The sequence below is a fragment of the Amia ocellicauda genome, chromosome 1 (assembly GCF_036373705.1).
Source record: "Amia ocellicauda isolate fAmiCal2 chromosome 1, fAmiCal2.hap1, whole genome shotgun sequence".
Taxonomy (NCBI): Eukaryota; Metazoa; Chordata; class Actinopteri; order Amiiformes; family Amiidae; genus Amia; species Amia ocellicauda.
This window is the reverse complement of record NC_089850.1, coordinates 30838389-30859685: the sequence shown is the minus strand read 5'-3', so window position 1 is coordinate 30859685 and position 21297 is coordinate 30838389. Positions and strand designations below refer to the sequence as shown.

The following is a 21297-nucleotide window of genomic DNA, read 5'->3' as shown; positions in this document are numbered from 1 at the left end:
TCTGAAATTGCTGAGATCGTGTGAAGCAAGAGAATGTTTTAAATGTAAATATTAAGATAGTGGTGTTTGTTATTAACCCAGGTTGATTTGTAAAAGTTAATGCAGTTTGTGTACCCAGCTTACTTAAGTAGATTTTTATAGACACTTAGACATGCTGAAGGAATTGTTATGCTGCATGCATTTGCTTGCAAATCCCAGGTGTTTGATAAACAAACACACACACAAAAATCAATTTACTGTTTTCTTAATATTACTGGTCCTCGTGTGTCAGGTTTGTTTAAGATAAAGATGCAGTGGAAATAACCTGAATCTTGTTTATAGCAGAACATTGTGGGACTGGTTGCATTAGCAGTCCCTGAATGCACTGTGAAATAATCTAACAGCCACTCAACCTAATCTCTAATGATAAGACCCACAATGTGCTGCCACTTTAAATACAGGGATGAATTTTAAAGCACATCGCCGCCTCAGTTTAAATTAGGCTGTAAAATAACTGGTTTAACATATAATGACACCTCAAAGCAAACGTTATCTTTAGCATTTCAATTAGCTATTGGATCATATATCACACTAAGCTCCTATGGTATACATTTCACATTGACACTGCAGGTATTATAATTCAAACCTTTCAGTATCAATGTGCAGAGTTGCATAAGCTACTCAAAATAAGGAATATTACAGTCACATTCTTATATCAAATTTTAAGATCTATAATTTTGTGTGTGTGTGTCTCTCTCCCAAACAGTGTTTATTTCTTAATTGAATAAACAGAGAACAGAAATATAAAATATATACATTTCTGTATCATTTGTAACTATTGGGTAAGACAACACCTAGAGATTCCAAAATTAAACAGACATACATCTTTTTGTTTGTTTAATAACGTTAATGTTCTCTTACGAATGTGAAGTGAGAAAAGTAAACTTAATATGTTCCTCCAGTAATTATCAATTAGATCTTCAAGCATATCTGCATTTTTCTAGCATAAACACTGTCTGGTGCATGTAAATAACCACCCCATCTTCAGTTAGATACAAACTATACATGTTATACCACATCTACTGCAATTTTTCAGTCATCATTCAGTCAGAATGCTTTTGATAATTGTGCATCATAGGAATAACAGCTCAAAAGTACTAGCTGCTGTGTGTGTGCATGTGTATTTGTCATAAAGGAATCTAGCCCTATATCGCCTAATTACCAGTAGTATATAAAGTACACTATTCACATAGCAATGTACTGAGTGTCTATAGAAATGCTAGGCCTATAGGCCTAGGTTTCTTGTACTTGTTTCTATAAGTCCACCTTGACACTGTTGACATAGAACTAATTTTTTCTTGAATGTGAATTTTTAAATGTTTGTCCCTAGACTGTTTCTTTTATACCCTGCAAAGATCAAGATTATCATAGTTTTGCACAGAGGAATCTATAGAACATTTGTTTTAGGTTCCCTTTATTGTTGAACGTATGTACATATGTACATATGTATGTATGTCTGTATGTATAATGCTTTGTCCTGTGGAATGCTGAGGGGGCCCATGATTATCTGTGATTGTCATAGCAACTCAGGTTATTTAGAAAGCCATGAACATAGTCATTGCTCTCTGTAATAGGCTGCAGATGTTGCTTTTATCCCAGCGTGGCAGAAACTAATTGAGTCTCCTTCCTTTTCTTTACAAAGATTACACTGCACTGCCTATTCAGTGTCATCTCCACTGTAAATTATATAGTGTATACAGTGTGATACATGGAATGCGTTATATCTTTTAATCCACCATTACTATTTAAATCGGGATTGGATGAAAGAAAGACAGAAAAAAAAAAGCAGTATTTCTCACACTTCTTGAAACCGGTGTAATTGTACACAAAGTGTAAAGGCCCTGTAGGGTACAGATATCCAATTGAATTGTGTGATGGAGATGAGGATAGTATGGGATAATTAAGTGTACACCACGACAGATTTCGAGGATTACAGCACTGCTTAATGCACTTAATGTTCCTAATAATATCATTCTGTCCAACACTGATTTTTGCAGGATGTTACATAGTGTAAACACATTTATTTAAAAAAACCTCAAATATGAACACAACACCTCATAACAAATAGACAATTCAACCTCTTCATTGCTGCAATGTGCCGATCAACTGGTGTGAAGACGTGTTTCGGTCAGCAATAGAGATGTGTATGGTGGGATTTAGCAGGTGCTTTCTGATGTGTGTGTATAGACAGTGTTGCAAGGGTTACTTTGAAAGTATATTCCCTTACAGAATACTAATGATCATTTGTAACATATTCTGATTTCTCACAAATCTCGAATGTAATCAGATTTAAAAAGATGAATTCAGATTAAAAGAAAACTCCAAACAACAGAAGTAAAATTGAAGAAGTAAAACCAAATTTAAATATTTGTTACATCTAATTTACAATCAATTTAATATGGAAGACTGATTGAACTGTTGTATCGGCTCATCTGTCTAAAATCTCATCATGGTATTTGTGGTAAGTCATTATTATTATTCTTTCTTTCACAAAGAATAAAATAGGATTAATAGTAATATATTAATTAAAATATGTAACATGAACCTGTCATAGTTCTAATGGCAAAAGGTGTTTTGATATATCATTAAAATTAATTGCAATTAAATTATTTTGTATTATTTAGTAGTGTGTACAAGAATATTATAAAATGTAGTAGTTGTTCTTCCAGTGTGAGATGGAGGCTTTCCTGTATGTTTTCAATGGTGCTAACGATTATAATATTGGATTGTATTATGGTACAAAGCAGCACTGTTTATAAATATATTACAAAATAATATTTTTATTATATGTAAATTTGTTATCTTTGCCAGTAAGCCACTGAAACCAAAGATGTTTTAACTTCACTTGACATGATTCATACGTCTAAATTAATTAACATAGTTAACATACTCTTTTCATGGTGAATCTAGGTTAACAACGCTATATTGGAGGTGTAAGAATGACAAGAAAAGCTAAATTGTCCCAGAATAGTGGCAGATAGTAGTGGGATACTGAGTACCTCAAGGACTCTGTTGAGTGCTACCTCCTTCAAGGACACTTACATTTATGTATTAAATCAGAGAGTATTTTCAGATCATTTTTCCATCATTACTTATTATTTTGCCCTAACTGCAGGGGTTTACGTGGAATTCAATCAGCTCACAAGCAACGTTATAGCTGCTGATTCAGTGGTATTCTCCAAAAACAAGGTCGATGATGGTCTTGAATATATAAGCACATAGATGAGCAACATGAGCTAAATGCCTGCCACTCATCTCTAATTATTCTAATGATCCTGTTATTATGCAGTACATAAAGTATAAACAAAGTGGCATTGGGGATATTCTTCTCTTTAGGTTCAGGACACCTCTTTCTGGATGAATATTCAAGTGTAGTATGTACCTCGAAATGTGTTCTGACATTATGAATTTGGATTCTGATAGCCCGATAAATGGGGCAAGGAAAACCGTATATGAACAATAATTCTAAAAGTCTACATGCTTTGTCAAGGTAACATACTGCTTGAAAAAAACAGAGTTTTGAGAAATGTGTAGAATTAATTCTATTTTCAATCAAAAATATTCTGATCGGATCTGATGTGTAGTATGTCATTTTAAATGTATTGTAACAACTTCATACTATAATTTTGAAGTGTTAATAAACAGGTAAAACAAAACAAATATACTTATTTTACCAAGAAATTTGATGTTTCTTAACAATTAGTGAAACACAAATTGATAACATACCATTTCTTAGTTTGCTTCTACTTATCTGTTTGTGATGTTTTATCGATTGTGACAGTATGGGGGTATGTCCAGCACTGTCGGACCTCTCAGGCGGGGTTCAATGAACATGTAGGCAGGGTTATGGGGAAAATAGTGCATTTATTACAGTGCTCTGTTCGCAAATCAAGAGATATACGATCTCCAAAATTAAACCAAACTCTTCATTGATTCTAAATAACACTGGTGAACAAGTGTCTACATAAAACTAATAATAAACACAAACACACTGGCAAACAAGCAAAGTCCATGATCCAAGTCCTAATCCATAATTCAAAGCCAAGTCCCGTTACCGTTGTTTCAATTCTCCAACGCTTACTCTTCTCTCCTACTCTCTCTCTCTCATACACTCCCAGACTTGCCTCCTGCCTCCCCAACAACAGCAAATTGATTGCTTCCCTGTTTTAAAGAGGAATGGAGCCAGTCACGTTGGGAATAAAAAAATATCTAGAGACATCTTTATGAAAAAATATACTAATTTTGTGCTAGTGGCATGTTTTTACCACCCTCCTCCTAAGGTTTTAAATGGAACAAAGACACCAAACAGGTGTACAAAAAATATATAAACAAATAATATCTTGTGTTCATTTTAACATATTAACAATGTCTGCATGCATCTGTGGGTGTTCATGAGAGTCTGAATGGGTGTATGTCACATTTCTTAAAAGTTGCATGCTGCAGCCATGTTTGGGTATGCGTTTCATTCTCTGGCATACCCAACATAATATTTTGCTACATGTGTGGGTTATTTATAATTTCTTTCTGATGTTTTGCTGCTGACTTGCACAAAAAGTTGTCACAGTGAAACAGTGAATTTGTGAACAGTAAACTAAATCCGGTGCTTGAAATCTGTGGTCGCGTTTGTGTAGCGCAACAAACATAAAATAAGCTGACAAACAAAAATCTTTTAATTGTAATTCAATATGACAAGACTCATGGACACTGAAAACCACCTTAAATTAATTTAAATTCACACAAGTCAATCTTTTTGGCTGACTGAAGTCTCTGTGGTAACCTGAATCACAAATGAGACACCACGGCCAAAATTGCTCTTTCCACTCCTTACACACAGTAACCGTATAAATTTAGTAACTGTTATTATTCTGCCAACAGTAGGTTATTTATAATCACAGAATAAATGCTTTTATTGGATGCCGAGTGCAATATGTATTTTTTATGTACCAATCGAACATGATTTTGGGACGTTGCACTCAATAACTTAGTTATGTATTAGTATTTTATTAATTCAGTCTAAATTCTGTTTATAATGAATAAGTAAGGCAGACAATAATTCTGAGCCATTTTAGTTTAAAAAATATGCTCGTGTTTGTGACTACAATGCATGTGATAAAATCGCCTCTAAAATACGGAAACTTTTCATGATCAAATTATTAATTACATGAAAACGGTAAGGATTTAATTATTGAAACTATCATATTTTTTTTCTTCATTTTGTATGCTTGCTAATATTATTAGTATTATTATTTATTATTGTTTTTAATCTATAACTATTGCCAAGTTGGTGATCACCATGTTTTGGGAATGACCCATATATAATATATATATTTTATCATGGAGATATTGATGTACACTGATCAGCCATAACCATTATGACCACTGACAGGTGAAGTGAATAACTCTGATAATCTCGTTATCATGGCACCTGTCAGTGGGTGGGATATATTAGGCAGTAAGTGAACATTTTGTTCTCAAAGTTGATGTGTTAGAAGCAGGAAAAATGGGCAAGCGTAAGGATCTGAGCGTCTCTGACAAGGGCCAAATTGTGATGGCTAAACGACTGGGTCAGAGCATCTCCAAAGCTTGTGGGGTGTTCCCGGTCTGCAGTGGTCAGTACCTATCAAAAGTGGTCCAAGGAGGGAAAAGCGGTGAACCGGCGGCCAAGACTCATTGATGCACGTGGGGAGCGAAGGCTGGCCCGTGTGGTCCGATCCAACAGACGAGCTACTGTAGCTCAAATTGCTGTAAAAGTGAATGCTGGTTCTGATAGAAAGGTGTCAGAACACACAGTGCATCGCAGTTTGTTGCGTATGGGGCTGCGTAGCCGCAGACCAGTCAGGGTGCCCATGCTGCCCCCTGTCCACTGCCGAAAGTGCCTACAATGGGCACGTGAGCATCAGAACTGGACCAAGGAGCAATGGAAGAAGGTGGCCTGGTCTGATGAATCACAAGTTCAAGGTGTTGACTTGGCCTCCAAATTCCCCAGATCTCAATCCAATCGAGCATCTGTGGGATATGCTGGACAAACAAGTCCGATCCATGGAGGCCCCACCTCGCAACTTACAGGACTTAAAGGATCTGCTGCTAACGTCTTGGTGCCAGATACCACAGCACACCTTCAGAAGTCTAGTGAAGTCCATGCCACTACGGGTCAGGGCTGTTTTGGCTGCAAAAGGGGGACCTACACAATATTAGGCAGGTGGTCATAATGTTATGGCTTATCGGTGTATATCATCACCATCAGCCTATATTATTGATGTCATGGTTGGGCAAAGTCTGTTGTGTCTTGAGGGCAATGTATTAATATCTTTGTAAATATTTTGTATGAAATGGGAAGTAATGTATAGTTCTTCAGATCTTCTGTCTGTCCTTTATTGTGAAGGAGAATGACCATTGTATTGTTTCATTTATCTAGTATTTGTTTATTTCTGAGATGTTTTGTGAGACGTTTCCACATACAATATAAGCTAAATGTTGTGATGTAAGTGTTATTATTGTATGCTGGTGTTGCTAAGCTAATATTGATATCAGGTGGATGTATAGCTGCTTAGAGTGGAGCTGAAAAACGATTCAGCTGAGACTGAATGTTTTATATATCTATGCAACCTTGAAACAACTGATTATATAGTCTTTGTGTTTGATATATACATGTTTCCATTCTTCTGTGGGTAATCTTGCTTTAATTACAGGGTCAATATGAGTCATGTGTCCTGAGACATTTAGGCTTAACATCTTGACTGAGGAAGCTGTGGTGGCAGCATATCTGGTTAGGGTACTTATGAGTTGACATTGGCAAATTAGTGGATACTGATTGTCTCTTAGCCCCACACCTAACCCGGCTGAGTGGGACTCTAAGCAAGGCAGACACACACTGTGTAATGTAGGCTTATACCCAGTATAAGCAGTACCAGAATAACTCACCTTGCCACATTCCTTGTTGAGGTTGTGGACTGAAGGAAAAATCATAAAATGCTTGAGCAGTGCCCTCTGTTTCTAAACCCATGGTCTCACTGACGTACTCCGGTGCACACACACACTTTCTCTCCCTGGCCATCGCCAAACCAATTTCACTTTCCTGGCAGCTCATCCTCCATGTGCTGCCATTTCACACCACATTTCTGACTGTCAGGTTCTGTGTTTTTGCCAATAACCCACACTTATCTTACTGTGAACATCCCTACAGTACATCATAAATCATAATGTAAATGTCAGGGAGTAACGTCTGTGTTGAGAGAAGTCACATAGTTATCCTTTTTTTTAATATTATAATTTAAACATGTTCAGTTTCATGTCACACAGCCTTTATGGCAAAATACGTTTAATAAAATCATCAGATTCCTCTTAGTATTTAATTGTTACCTACACTGATGTTACTGTGCACCATTGAGTTTTTTTTTATATACGTTTTTTTTTTTTTTTTTTTTTCTTCTCCATCCTGGCTCATCAAGGTCTCGCAATCAGATAGCATAATACAATTCCTTCTAGCAGAAGGAATATTATTCAGGTCAAGTCTCATTTGGTTTCAGTTCTATTCACTGGTGATGCATGAGTGTTCCTGCTCCGTCAAATGGGCTCCCGAAAGATTGGAAGTGATTGCTATTCCTTAACAGTTCATTGGAGGCGTAAAGCACAAATATGGTTGGAGAAATGAAGTTTGCCTCAATTGTGAAGTGGTCACATTGGTAGCAGGTTAATGGAGAACAGCAAATACAAACTTGGCGATATTAAGAGGTTATGGCTAATGTGTTGAGTGCATATTAGAGTCCTCAGCTATAAAGACATCTGGAGATGTATAATAAAAGACAGAAAAGTGGCTTCTTATTCTCCAGTCTTTTGGTCAAACATTTGTACTTATCTTCATCTACAAGATTTAAAGAACATTTCAGTAATGCTTGTGCAGCGTTTTTGTTGATCACATCAGAGGAAATATAGTCTAACCTAGGCCTTGAGCGCAAAGTACAAAACTGAACTCTATTGCATTTTTATTTAGAACTGGAAGAAAGTGGCTTCTGATAATACATTGTTTTAAATTTGTTATACGGGGAAGCGCAAAGTTTATATTTGTTCTTGGCCCTGTGTACATTGGTTACATAAATGTGTTTCCAGAATATATTTGGTGTTGGTTTGTTTTATGTTCTGTTTTATGTTATACTGTTACAAGACAGCAGATAGACCACAGAAATGTAGCTTTTACAAACAGATATGTTGGGTTAGTTGGCAGTGAAAAGAGTTTGATCCTTCATAAAGGTTTTGAAGAGTAGTACATCTTTTCCTAAAATGTCCTCAATGATTACATGAACATGAGGCATAGGTGGGAATGCAGATGTCAGTCATTTTTAGGTCCTGATGAAGTCCTGTTTTCTTCATTTCCTTCAAAATTGTGCATCATATTAACTAAAGTGTGAAGTCCAAATATTATGTTTGATTGGTTTATTCGGCAGTCCCCAAGCCTGGGCAAGCTATGTGCAAATCCACTAAGAAGTGATGTGAAAAGAAGACTTCAGAGTAAGAGTTTAGAAATGTCCCTACAGAAAATAAACATTGTATATTTCTTTGTGAAACAACTTTGTCTTTTATACTCCTTTTCATAACTGTATTATGAACTCAAAATAGAAAGGAGCTTCCTCTGACATTCTGGATCCTTGTTTCTTGTTTAGCTTGCTCCACACTTGTATAGGCTAATTATAATTGCATTTAATTTGACCATCCCAATATGAACAGTGAGATAAACAAACAAAACATGGTACATTAAATCGAATTGTGTTTGTTTTGAGTGAGTCAGTCAAGTTCGATACATGCCCTCTACGCCATTTAGTTTTAAGGTGAGTATGTTAGTTTCTTAATCAAGTCCTTTGCTTCAAAGTGCTGCTGTAAAGGAAAAATCTGATTGTACTTTGTGTTTCTCTCTTGGTGTAACAGAAACGTGTTGCTCTCAGGTGATTGTTTGTGTTTTGGCATTGACATTTGTAGGGTCTGCAGCTTTTCTTAGTTTAGTGTGTAAAAGAGGCTGGACATTAACAGAAAACACTTGCAGCGCTCTGGGGGGGTCGTCTGCAAGGCGTGATCTCTCTCTGTTGGTCTGCTTTTACATTGTACCTTACAATCATATTTGAGTTACAGAAAGGGCAGCCTATATGCAGTAAAACAGAAATAATATAGAAAGTGAAAAATCAATTTTAATTATGGCACCACCATACCTGCAATACACCTTTAGGCCCATGGGGACATTTAAGATAAATTGATTCTGAAGTCATTAGAATAATAATAAACTACTACTACTACTACTAGTACCACTGTGTACACCCAAAAGCTGTTTTGTAATGAGCATTGTACACTGCTGTGCCCAAGAAAGCCCTCATATTAAATGCATACGTCTACAGAGTACAATTGAAATGTATAATTTCCCAGCATCTGAATTTTCATTTCGGTCTTATTAACTGTTTTGAGAATGCTGTCTCTGTAGTAAAAGTCCTGGTAAATGGCTTACCGTATCAAACAATTGTAGAAATGACTGCTATTGTTTCACAGAATGATGCTGTGCATAGAAAAAGCAGCTGGTAACAGCTCACAGGGAAGCAAAATGGTCAAAACAGGGAAAAAGAGGTTGATTAGTATGTTGTAGATGCTGCTGTCGTTAGCAACTATCTGCTGCCAAAAACTGTTGACAAGCAAAATAATCTTTTGTTTCTAATATATTCATAGCTGCTACCTTATCTAATTGTTGTAGAGTATTGGTATTCAAGAGATAAATTGCCCTTTTCTGGTTTAAAGAAGGCCAGATGCAGCCTTTAATGGGCTATTTCATGATATCGCAGAAGTGATGTTGCACATTGACCCCTATTAAAGCTCAGAGGATAAAAAAAGAGAGAATGTGTTTAGTGGTGTAGTGATTATTGCTTTAGCAGTTCATAACCTGGATTTTCCAAGTTTCTGAACTGAGCATCCTCAGAACATGCATTTCAAAGGCACCTGCCTGTAACCCCTTCATCGCATGTCCTGCAGTTTGATATTATCAGATCCATACTACAGGAATAGGAAAAAATCTAAGGATTTGTCACAGATTGGTACTCTTCTCATAGATTGGGTAAAACATATTCAACATCAATTTATACAACAGTTAGCCTAATTGTTTTATGATGTGTGTAAACTATTACTTTATAAAGAAAATAAATACATTTAACATCATATTGTATTGCATGTTTTACTATCCTCGAGTCTAAATTAAAGAGTGATATTCTGTGGTTTCTGTTTTAAAATCGAAAGCTCATCTTCAGAGATCATGGTCCCGTCCCGACGTAAAACAGCGCTGGTGTTTGCAGTAGCTATGAATGGGTAGTTACAGTGCAAATGGTGCACTTGAAAAACTACTGCTCCAAAGTAAAACCTGGATCAGTTTTGCTCCTTGACAAATCACATATCAATACGCTTGTACTACTTTGGTTAAAATTAAACCCACTTTGATGTTGAGATTGAAAGCACCTTGAATACTGACACTCAGATTCCAGGCTCGGTTTGTATCCCCCCCGCCAGGAAGAGAAGCATAGACAGTAATTTATTCCCCCTGGATTTAGCCTGTGTCATTGTGTGTGAAATACGTTTTCTAGAATCGGAAGAAATAAATAAAAATAAAGCACAATGAAAATGTACATTTACTACCGGCACATAGTCTGAGACGGACTTAAGTAAGAAACATGGCAATGAATATATAGCATGGTCTGTAGCCCTCCCGCTAAGACCAATATCTGAGCATTACCCTCTGTAGTCTTCTGTTGCCATGCCACTGTATTTTCAAATATAGTATCAGCAATTGTAATGTTTTTTTACCTTTTCTTTTCTCTTCCCTATAAACCTTTTAAAATAGCTCTGACAATTGTACTGTTTTTTCTTTGCCATGGTCCTCAGAACGTAAGCCTTAAAGGACGATTTAAATCTCAATTAAAGAATTGTGTTTGGAGGCTCTGGTTGGCCTGTCTTTGTTTGTAATCATTTACACATTAAGAAACTGAAGTCCTTGAATATAAGGGGCAATCTATAATAGATGGTTGTGTATATGTGCTGTGTACTCATAATCCAGCCCCCCATTATTGTACTGCAGTTGGATTAGGGATATTAGTTTGTGAACAAATGTTGTAATTGTTGAAATTAATTGTCTTTCATAGTAGGCCTGTGTTTCTTGTGGCTTAAACCAGAGACCCAAGGAGCACTGCAGACAGATGTGAGATGTGGCCAACAATATTTTAATCAATTCCTCTTTTTTTCTTCTAGTTGTATCTGCTAGGTGAATGACATTATTATTTGAATAACTCAAGGTTTTGATTCCAGAATCAAGGAATTTACAGAATCAAATCTTAATATGTTTGATGTATGTGGTCAAAAAGATTTATATTAAAAACAACAACTGGGTAATATATTTTGCCAGACAAGGAATGGCTAAATGAGGTTCCCTTCACCAGCAGTGGAGACACACCTTGGCCGTTTAAATCCTGCATTTGTCCTCTTACGTACCACTGCCTGAAGTCACACTGGTGACAATTTAAGATGGATGGGAGATTGACAGTATCAATCCATTGATAACTCTTGCCTATTTTTCCAATGGTTTCTGGTTGCACAATCCTGTTACTTATACTTCCTTTCATTTGAATCGGGTGTTAAACCATACCCATATGTTCAGTAGTAGATGGAAGAAGATTGCTTTGTTAACCTTGGTGATAGAATTAACATTTGCATCCATCTTTAACTCCAGTAACCGCACTCCCTGAAATCTCAAGATGGAGAGGAATGCAACAACATCATTCAGTGTAGGAACAGGATTGTCTGTTGTTCTGAAAAAAACATAGCATTGGAGCCTGCATGCAGCTGTGGCATATCAGTACTGTATTTGAGTTGTTAAATCACAGCATTTTCCATTTGTGGTTCTTTTAGTGAAGACAGTGAAGGCAGCATGTTTCAGAAAATCTATATTCAGTCCATGCCGTTCATTTCTGCTCTCAAAGGAGGCACAGTATGTGATTTTTCTGCAGGACAGAAAAACAAAAATAACCAGGGAGTCTATGCCGTGATGAAAACAGTATCTTCTTTACATATGAATGAATGTTAGTGGACCTTCCTTTTATAACAGCAATTAATTATGCATATATTAAACATACAGATTTCAGAAATTAATCTGATTTCCTCCTTTTTTAACAGGCTTTATATGGATGCTTGTGTTTATTCTTGTATGTTCAAATACATGTGTGTGGACAGATGTGTTCCTTAGTATGCAAATATCTGTAGCTAAATGGCTGCCTCTCTTCCAGATGTAGGGGGTTCTTTTTATTGTTCTTTTGCCAGCATGGGGAGGTGCTGTATACTGAGAGACAGCTTTGATGTTTACATCCGTGGGAAAAGAGCTCATAAGAGAACTTGTATGATATTTTGAAAGAGTAGGAGATCAGCGTAGGAGGTGTACAGCTTTGATCAACTTCCTATTATGATGCCTCTGTTTGATTTAGAGCTAATCCGTCCTTACAAATGTTGTTCTTGGTGCTTTGTTTAGGTTCGTGATTGTTTTTGAATGTGTTTGTCCTTCATTATTTGTTTGTTTTAGAAAAATGTACCCAGACTGTATTTTAATATTTGCATGTCAAATTTACTCCCCAGGGAAATCCACAATACATTTTATGTTCATTAGAAATTGTAGTTCATTATATACAGAAAAATGATCAGAACCATTCATTTCTTTTTTGTATCTCTTTTGCTTATTCCAACCCTACATCTTTCCATGCTTTTTGTGTCGTCCTCAGTTTCGGTTACATTTTTGTAACCAAGTTTCACAGCCATTATTATTTTCTTGACCTTATTTTTGTGCTTTTTGGTGGTATGATAGATGCTCGATGAGCTTGGTATGTATTTAACATTCAGAACAACACTTATCCTTTTGATTTGCAGAATTGAAGTCATTTTGTCGTTATTCCACGACAAATCAAGTATAATTTGCAGGATTAGCAATCTAATCCCATAATACCACTAACCCCATGACATCCTACGGCATGTGTTCCATCTCAGAGTTTCTTGTGGATGCTTTGGATCCTTGAATTCCGTGGATGCCCTCAATATGGTCGTATTGGCAAAAGGAAATCTCAGTTGGCCGCACAACACAGCCCCGGAAGGCTATTCCATCTCCTCCTTGGCCTATAACTTTATATGTTTTTTTAGTCTTGATTTATTTTCTCAGGGAAGTATTTTGTGTCGTCCTTCTTTTTTTAGAATTGTTGTCCGTCTATGGAATGATGTTCACTGTGTTTGTAGGTGTCAATGTTTCACCTCTCTTGTCTCTGTATAAACCATCTTTACTTTGTTTACAAGAGAGTGGGATTGCTGTTAAATTGAATAACATGCTTCCTTAATAGCTATTCCATGCCAGGTAAAGCAGGTATTCCAAATAAATTTAAAATGTGTGATATAGACTACCCTCCCCGTATGTAGGATATTATAGAAATATTACCATTTGTATACAAAATATTCAGAATATGAATGTGATATTTCACCCAATTGTAGTGGATAAATGTTATCTCTATACCTTCTATACATGTCAATATCTACAGAATTATTTTGTTTATTTATTGTTTTCCTCTTGCCTCTTTTAGAATGTTGTCAGCTCACCAGAGGGTGAAATTAGCTAATTTATTCAAACTGTGAGTTAATTGGGTGTGGCTAAAACAATATCAGACTACACTGCACTGTATATAAAACAATGCACAATGAAGCTACTGTAATAAGATGAAAGATTATGCACATTATTAAAAAGAAGTCTCACGACACAAGTGACAGATTGTAGAGGACAGAGGACACATCTGAACTGAAATGTGTTTTACATACACCATATTAGGTAAGGGTAAGGTGACAAGCTTTCTCCCTCACAGTAATATAATACCTGAGGTAATGTAAAAAGTGTAGATTGTTTTAATTAGAACCATACAGGCTAATCCATACTGTGATACATTCAATAACAGCATACTATAAACCTGGGACAAAAAATAGAATTGAAAATAATGTATTGATTTCTGATCTGAATAAATAGTGGCTCTAAATAAAGATCTATGGCTGTTACACGTAAAAACATGATCATGCAGCATTCACATCAGCAAGTACATCGGTTCCTAGTAATATCCAGACTGACTGATCCCCAGGTGAATCAGACATCTCAGGAGAGGATAGTTATTTTCCTGGAACTTCAGTCCTCATGTGGTTTCCTGGTTGATGGTTTTGCTTTTTTGATGACCTGGTAGCCCTGAGTACTCCCTTTGCCATGTTCTGTAATCAGACGTCCATTTGCCTGGCTGAGCAGTCCCTTGTCAGCTTCCTAAGGACAATACACAGTAGTGCAAAAACATGCTATAGCAGTCGGGGCTGTTCAGGTGTTTTTTTTTTGTTCTTTTTTCAACTTGGCTTGTGTTTAATAAAATGTGGATGTTAATCATGCATGTGAACTACAACAATGCACTGCAGTCATGCTAATTACACAGTTGAACTTAACAGACACATATGCACAAACATTTTAATGTGCCAATACTGTGGAAATACTTATTTAATTATATTTCTGCAGTAAATATTATCTTTTTGTGTTATTTTCCCACCAGGGAATATAAAACGATTATACTGCTGCACTGCAAGAGAATCTCGACTCACCCCCATTAAGGTCCCTCCATGTCTTCATTTGCAATGCACAGAGTGAGTTTCTTATTCTTCAAAAGGGAAGTAACATGAATGTACAACTTTTTTACCTCTCAGGTGCAGAAATCACGAAATAAACAGCTGCGGGAGATCTTCCCGGATGGCTTTGGGATTCATCACGCAGGGATGCTGCGGCAGGACAGGACCCTGGTGGAGGGGCTCTTCTCCCGTGGACACATCAAGGTTCTCGTGTGCACGGCTACCCTGGCCTGGGGGGTCAACCTCCCGGCGCACGCTGTCATCATCAAGGTCAGAGCATCTTTCACTCGCAGTTTAAACAAATGCATGTTTTTTGGTCTGGCGCTTGTGGGGTATGTATGAGGGGTGTAGACTGTGTCAGGTTCACTGCAAAGAGGGAGCTCGATGCACACAGAAACATCCGAGTCACTTGCATATGTAACTGGTACATAAACAGGTCCAAGGGCCATGATAACACTGTACATACCAAATATGTCCGCCGCATATTAAACCTTAATACTCAGCAAGAATCCTGCGAAGGGCACTGATTCAAATCGCAAGCTCTGCGGGAGTCCTTTTGCCTGCTAGACTGTAATAACAGCCCGCCCCGCGGTGGAGCCGCCGCTCGCCCATGTCTGATTGTTGTTTCTAATTGGGGTGTGAAGGTTCTTGTCAGAAGTTTCCTTCTCCCTGGCAAGGTGCTCTGCTGTACTGCAGGGTACGTCACTCAGCATCACTCAAACTGACACCTGCCAGACTGCCTTAGCTTCACCGTCCTTTGAACATAAAGAAGGAGTTTTCAAGCCTTGTGACATTAAATCTCAGAAGCAGATTTTGTTGTCAGGCTGATTTTGTTTATCATAGTTAGCATGCTCCACTAGTGATTATCCTTTTTTTTCCCATTTAAAAGATTAATTTAGCAGTTTGTCCTAGCTGACATGATAGTGTGGTATTAAAAAATGGCAAGGGTGTATTTAGTTTCCATTGTTCTAGGTGCAGATGAATAGATTTTGGCTCATCCTCCAAGTGCTTAATCATAAGCTAGAAAGACTTGTTACATCGCAGCGTTTTGTTGTCTTTTGTATTTTTTGTTTATAAATATCCACTAATACTGTTAACATTTGACAAATATCAGATGTAAAACCATGTAAGTATAAGATTCTGTGTGTGTTATTGAAAGAGCTATTGTTTAACAATATAGTTTATTTAGCTTATTCATGTATCAACTATGTTTTCTTGTATTTAAATCTTTTTTTCTCCTTGCTTTAATTTTTCTTTTGTTTATATGCAAACAGGGTACCCAGATCTATGACGCTAAGAGGGGTACTTTGGTGGATTTGGGGATTTTGGATGTTATGCAAATATTTGGTCGTGCAGGACGTCCTCAATTTGATAAATATGGAGAAGGAACCATCATCACAACACATGATAAACTGAGCCATTACCTGACTCTACTTACTCAACAAAACCCAATTGAGAGCCAGTTTCTGGCAAGCCTGGCTGACAACATGAATGCTGAGGTATTCTATTTCCTTACATTATTGTGTATATAAATCTTATTTCTTATTATTTGAAGCTACAGCAGACTGTGTTAAAAATAGGCCAATCCTTAAAACTGCTTGAACAATGTTTTTATAGTCAGAAAAAAAAGAATTCACACCCTTTGAATGAAAACTTGTCTTTTTGAAAAATACACATACTTAACTGAAATACAACAAGCTGTTAACGTTTCCAACACGAATGTAATGAGAATTATCCAATGCCTGGAACTGTAAGAAAGTGCAATCGCAAGACATAATAAAGAAATAATTCAGGCATGTACAGTCCTTTATCTTTTTTGTCTTGTGATTTGTAGTTTTGTAGTATTACTGATTTATTTCAAATTTGCCTTCTGTCTTTACATTTTAGTCAACTAAGCATTTTAATTAAAAGGTAAAATAAAATTAATTACAAGTAATAAAAAAGTAATTGGCTTTTTTGCCTTTCTTGCTTTAAGCTATTGAAACGGGATGGATTTTTCCTCGGTAAACACTTCATTATAATTGCGAAGTCTTACTGTATCTCACTACAGCATGCTTTAAGCAACTGTTTCCTTGTGGCAGTTCATCTGAAATACTGAGATAAATGAGTGAGTCATCCTTCCTATTTATACAGAGCTTGTTTGACAAAAGAAGGACCCAGTACAAAGAACCAAAATAAACAAGAAACTTCTTTAGACTACCTTTCCATCTGGCTTTAAAAAGGCAAAGCAAATATTTTAAAGAATTTAGTGAAGAAGTTAAGAAATCCTGCAGAACAGTATTGTGTAAACAGTGTACATCAGAATCTATCTCTTACCTTTTGAATAAAGTGCTACATTTCTCTCTAATTACATATCACACTTAATCTCTGCAGTTCAGCTTTTATTGCAGTTATCATTATGGCATTTAATCTATAGTTCAAATATAATACATATATAAAGCACTGTGTAATAATTTTGTTGTTATATTAATAGCAGGTTAAAAATATACATTGGGTCTGAATACAAATTAAATAAAACCAGTATCATTTTAATGCAATTTCTGGCACGTAGCTAAGGATGGTGAGATGTTATTTAATGTTAAATATTTCTCGATCTGCTCACCAGGTGGCAGCACCATGTATATACAACACAGAACACACCACAAGGTGGCACTCAAAGATTGAGAATGATTTCATGAGGGTAGATTGTTGGAATGTGGTTTCTTGAAATTGCCCCTGTTTAAAATGATAAACAGACATTTATTTTTAGAAGAAGTTGCAGCAATGGAATTAGTTGTTCCAGATTCGGTAGTGTTGCCAACAATGCCCTTCTAAGAAAATTATTTATAAAAGCAAATCAAAAGCAGTGTTTCTTATTTAAGGGATCATGTTTTAGCATATATGAATATACGTCAAAATATGTTATGCTTTTGCTTTTGACTAAATGTTTTATAAGTATGGTTTAACTGAGTTATTTTATGTCAATAACAGTAATAGTAATAATATCTTTAATTGTATTGCATTAGTAGCATGTATTATTTCTGTATTATATTTTAAGGAAATGGTCGCTACAGTTAAAGGAATCTGAAACCTCAGTACTTTAAGGTTGAAGGCATTACTGATTCATCTCACGTCAGTGCCGATTATCTTTTCTTAAACCCTGCCTGTCAGTTCACTGTGAAGGCAGGAGGTGGGAGAGTCATTTGAAAAAGAAAGAAAAAAATAATAATTGTTTCCTGGCATAGAATTGTTTTTAAATAATTGGACAAACTAAGCAAGTATGTTAGAATGTGTAAGGAATCCATAGACGTTTGTTTGCAATACAAAAAATACATTACCTGGTTTTCGTATTTAAGTAATGATGTAAAAAAAAAACTACTGATTTGTAAATGTGGGTCCAAATGTACAGTTATTTGGATTCAAGAAGAGTGAGCTGCATGATGATAAATAGGAGTGTGTGTGTGTGTGGGGCGGGGGGGTTGTGTAAAAATAAAAAAACAGTTAAGACTTTCTCTGTCTAAATATAATGTGTACTTTTGTAGATTTAAAGGTAGGCTCTGGATTTGCAAGATAAATAGATTGAAGATGCTTGATAGATTCTCCTAGAATTGTATGTGAATTTGTGTTTGTATGTTTGTATCTATGTATTTTGGAATAAACTCTTGTGATGAAAACTGAATACTGTATGGTCAGATAAATACAGGTCACTGTGGAAATGTCAATAATAAGTATACTAATCGTTAATCAAAGTATTGTTTTTTTTTTTGTTGATTTTGGAGTGCAGAATAATCTGACAATATCTCAGATGCTTTTATAGTAGAATATAACTTTCAAATCAATATGTGACAATATATATTTTTTACAAGCATTGAGATAGTTAGCACTATTTCCATAAAAAGCTAATAATTTTAGCTGATATTGTATTCAATTTTTGTGTGAAATATATATAGTTTCACAAATTATGTATTATTATTATGGGCCACCCTTCACAATAAAACACAACTGTTTTGATTTGCAGTTGGACAGGATGTTGTTATTCACAGGAAGTGCTATTTCTATCAGGTTAAAGTTGTCTTTCAGCCTGTGACCTTCCTGATTAATATGTGCATATTTTCAGTAGGAATTGTTCATTAAGACACTTTAAATTCAGTCATAGATTTCTGTAATGGTTGCATTTGAACGAATATGTTGCCTGTGAAATGTTTCACTCATTAATAAAACATTAACTGATTTATTGTGCTGTAAGTCAAGACTGCAGCTTTCATTTCTTTGTTGTCAACTTCAGTGCCAGTGAAGCTGAATGCATTTATCAGTTCCTTAATGTGTCATAGCTTGCTACAAAGTTTTTTTTTGTTTTTTTGTTTTTTTCTAAACTGTATGTGATGTTGTCAGTATGGTAAAGGGAAGGAATGACGGTAATTTTATTTTTCAAACAGATACAGTATTGTAAATATAGGTTCTACTGTAAAATTCCAGTAATATTTTTTTCATTGAATGGAAGCATTTGAGTTTATTTTTCATCATCTTGAGCATTACAAAACACACACAGCCAGACTAAACTTAAAATATTTAAATCCCCAAAAAGGTTGTGTCCAAATAACGTTGTAATTTGTTGCATTAATACTTAAAACTAATGTGTGTGTGTGTGTGTGTGTGTGTGTGTGTGTGTGTGTGTGTGTATGTACACGTACATTCCAGGAATGTATTTTCTTCATCCTGAGAGCTCTAAGGGCCCCGTTTATGTTCCTTCACTCAAATGTTTCCTCTTAATAGTTCCATTTGTACTCTATATTAAAACCTGCTTTCATGTTGCCTCTGCTCTGACTTAGTGGAACATAAGTTTATGTAATAGGTTTAACTTAAGTGGTAGAAAAATAAACTATAGCATGTAAGGAACACTGTGCCCTGTTCTTGATTTGTGAACCTGGCTCCATTTGCCACTGGATACATGTTTTCTAAATAGTTTTCAATGTTTATAGTGTAAGTTGATAGCACTGGGTATATTCCACTTTTCTTATCAAACAATTAAGTAGCCATACACTCCAACTTGCTTTATTCAACATTCATCTTTAGCACACTGTAATAAATGAAAGCATAACTGCATAAAAGTAGGTTTGTATTTTTTATTTTACAAAATCAAATTCAAATAATAAACAGATATAGTACTTTTACTATTAATCGTTCTGTTTCTGTCTTGGGTTTATGGGAGCCTGAGGTCAGTTTAAAATTGCATTTCCACATTTCTTTTATATTGAAAATCCCAGTGCAGCACGATTTGTCAAGATCTTTTCATGGGAGAGTGATTAATTATGCTTGCATTAGTTTTAGTTCTGTTGGGGTTTGCAATAATGTTGGAATACTGTATGTTATAAAGAGTGCTATAGGAGCTGTAAAGTATAGTGTTGTATATTCAAAAGGAATACTTTGAAAATTACATGCCATATATTGAAATAACGTGTTAAAAGTGTCTGTGTTTGTTTCTTCTTTTGTTTGCAGGTAGCATTAGGAACTGTGACCAACATTGAAGAAGCAGTAAAATGGCTAAGCTATACATACTTGTATGTACGAATGAGAGTGAACCCGTTAGTGTATGGCATCAATTACAAGACATATCAGGTAAAATGTTTATTTTATGTATTTATTATGTTGTTGTTGTTTTTTTTTTTTTTTTTTTTTTGTTTTTTTTTTTTTTTTGTGCTGTCATGTTTTGTTAAAAATTATAAAAGAGCAAATATTTGCCTATTCTGTCTGTCCAGAGACTGGAGTAATTTTTGGGCTGCTTAAGAAAACTCTTCCATTAGAAAGAAATGAAGACCAACCAGTATTGGGTTTTATGACTCACATGTTTATTTATGTAAGCAGTAAAGAAAAAAAAAATGCATTTTAGACATAAGTGTGTTTTAGTGGTGTTTGCTTAATTGCCCTTTCTGTGCTTTATTATAACAATTATGCTTCATTTAATTTGAAATATAGTTTGCAATGTCTTGTACATACTATTATCTAATCCTACTGGATGAAACACTGAGATGTAAAACCAAATTTAACCAATCCTTGTACCCAATGTACCAATAATTAAAAAAAAATATATATATATAAAATCGTGCTTTTCTCACTCAGCACAGTCATTACATGGTAAAGTCAATAATAATTGTAAAGGGTTATTATATACATGTTTTTTTTTATTATTATTTATTCTGTTTGTTCTGCTGTTGTTAGTTTTAAATACTGTATAGTTATGCACTTCATTCAATTTAACATCAAATACTGATTTTCATACATCTGATTTTGCATTTTCTATTTTATGAAAGTTTACCAATTAAAAAGGCTTCAGGTTAAATTGTAAGGAAGCAGAAATGTAAGAAACATAATTGACAGAATTCAGTTGTTTTCCATTTTCTGATTGATCCAGATGGATCCTGGTCTGGAGATGTACAGACAGAAGCTGGTGGTGGAGTCTGGGAGAAAGCTTGACAAAGCCAGGATGATCAGATTCGAGGAGAGGACCGGATACTTTTCTTCCACTGATTTAGGAAGAACTGCTAGCCACTTCTACATTAAGTACAACACCATTGAGGTGCACAGTCGACC

General features: G+C 35.5%; 1 protein-coding gene across 1 annotated transcript in view; it reads left to right on the top strand.

Annotated features, from left to right (window-relative positions):
* The window catches only part of ascc3 (activating signal cointegrator 1 complex subunit 3), a 312947-nt gene that overhangs the window by 220708 nt on the left and 70942 nt on the right, over positions 1 to 21297 (top strand). Inside the window, exons 15-18 of the mRNA XM_066701745.1 lie at positions 14809 to 15000; positions 16005 to 16229; positions 20206 to 20325; positions 21119 to 21283. Coding sequence (XP_066557842.1) covers positions 14809 to 15000; positions 16005 to 16229; positions 20206 to 20325; positions 21119 to 21283 — 702 coding nt within the window. The remainder of the gene's footprint in view (positions 1 to 14808; positions 15001 to 16004; positions 16230 to 20205; positions 20326 to 21118; positions 21284 to 21297) is intronic.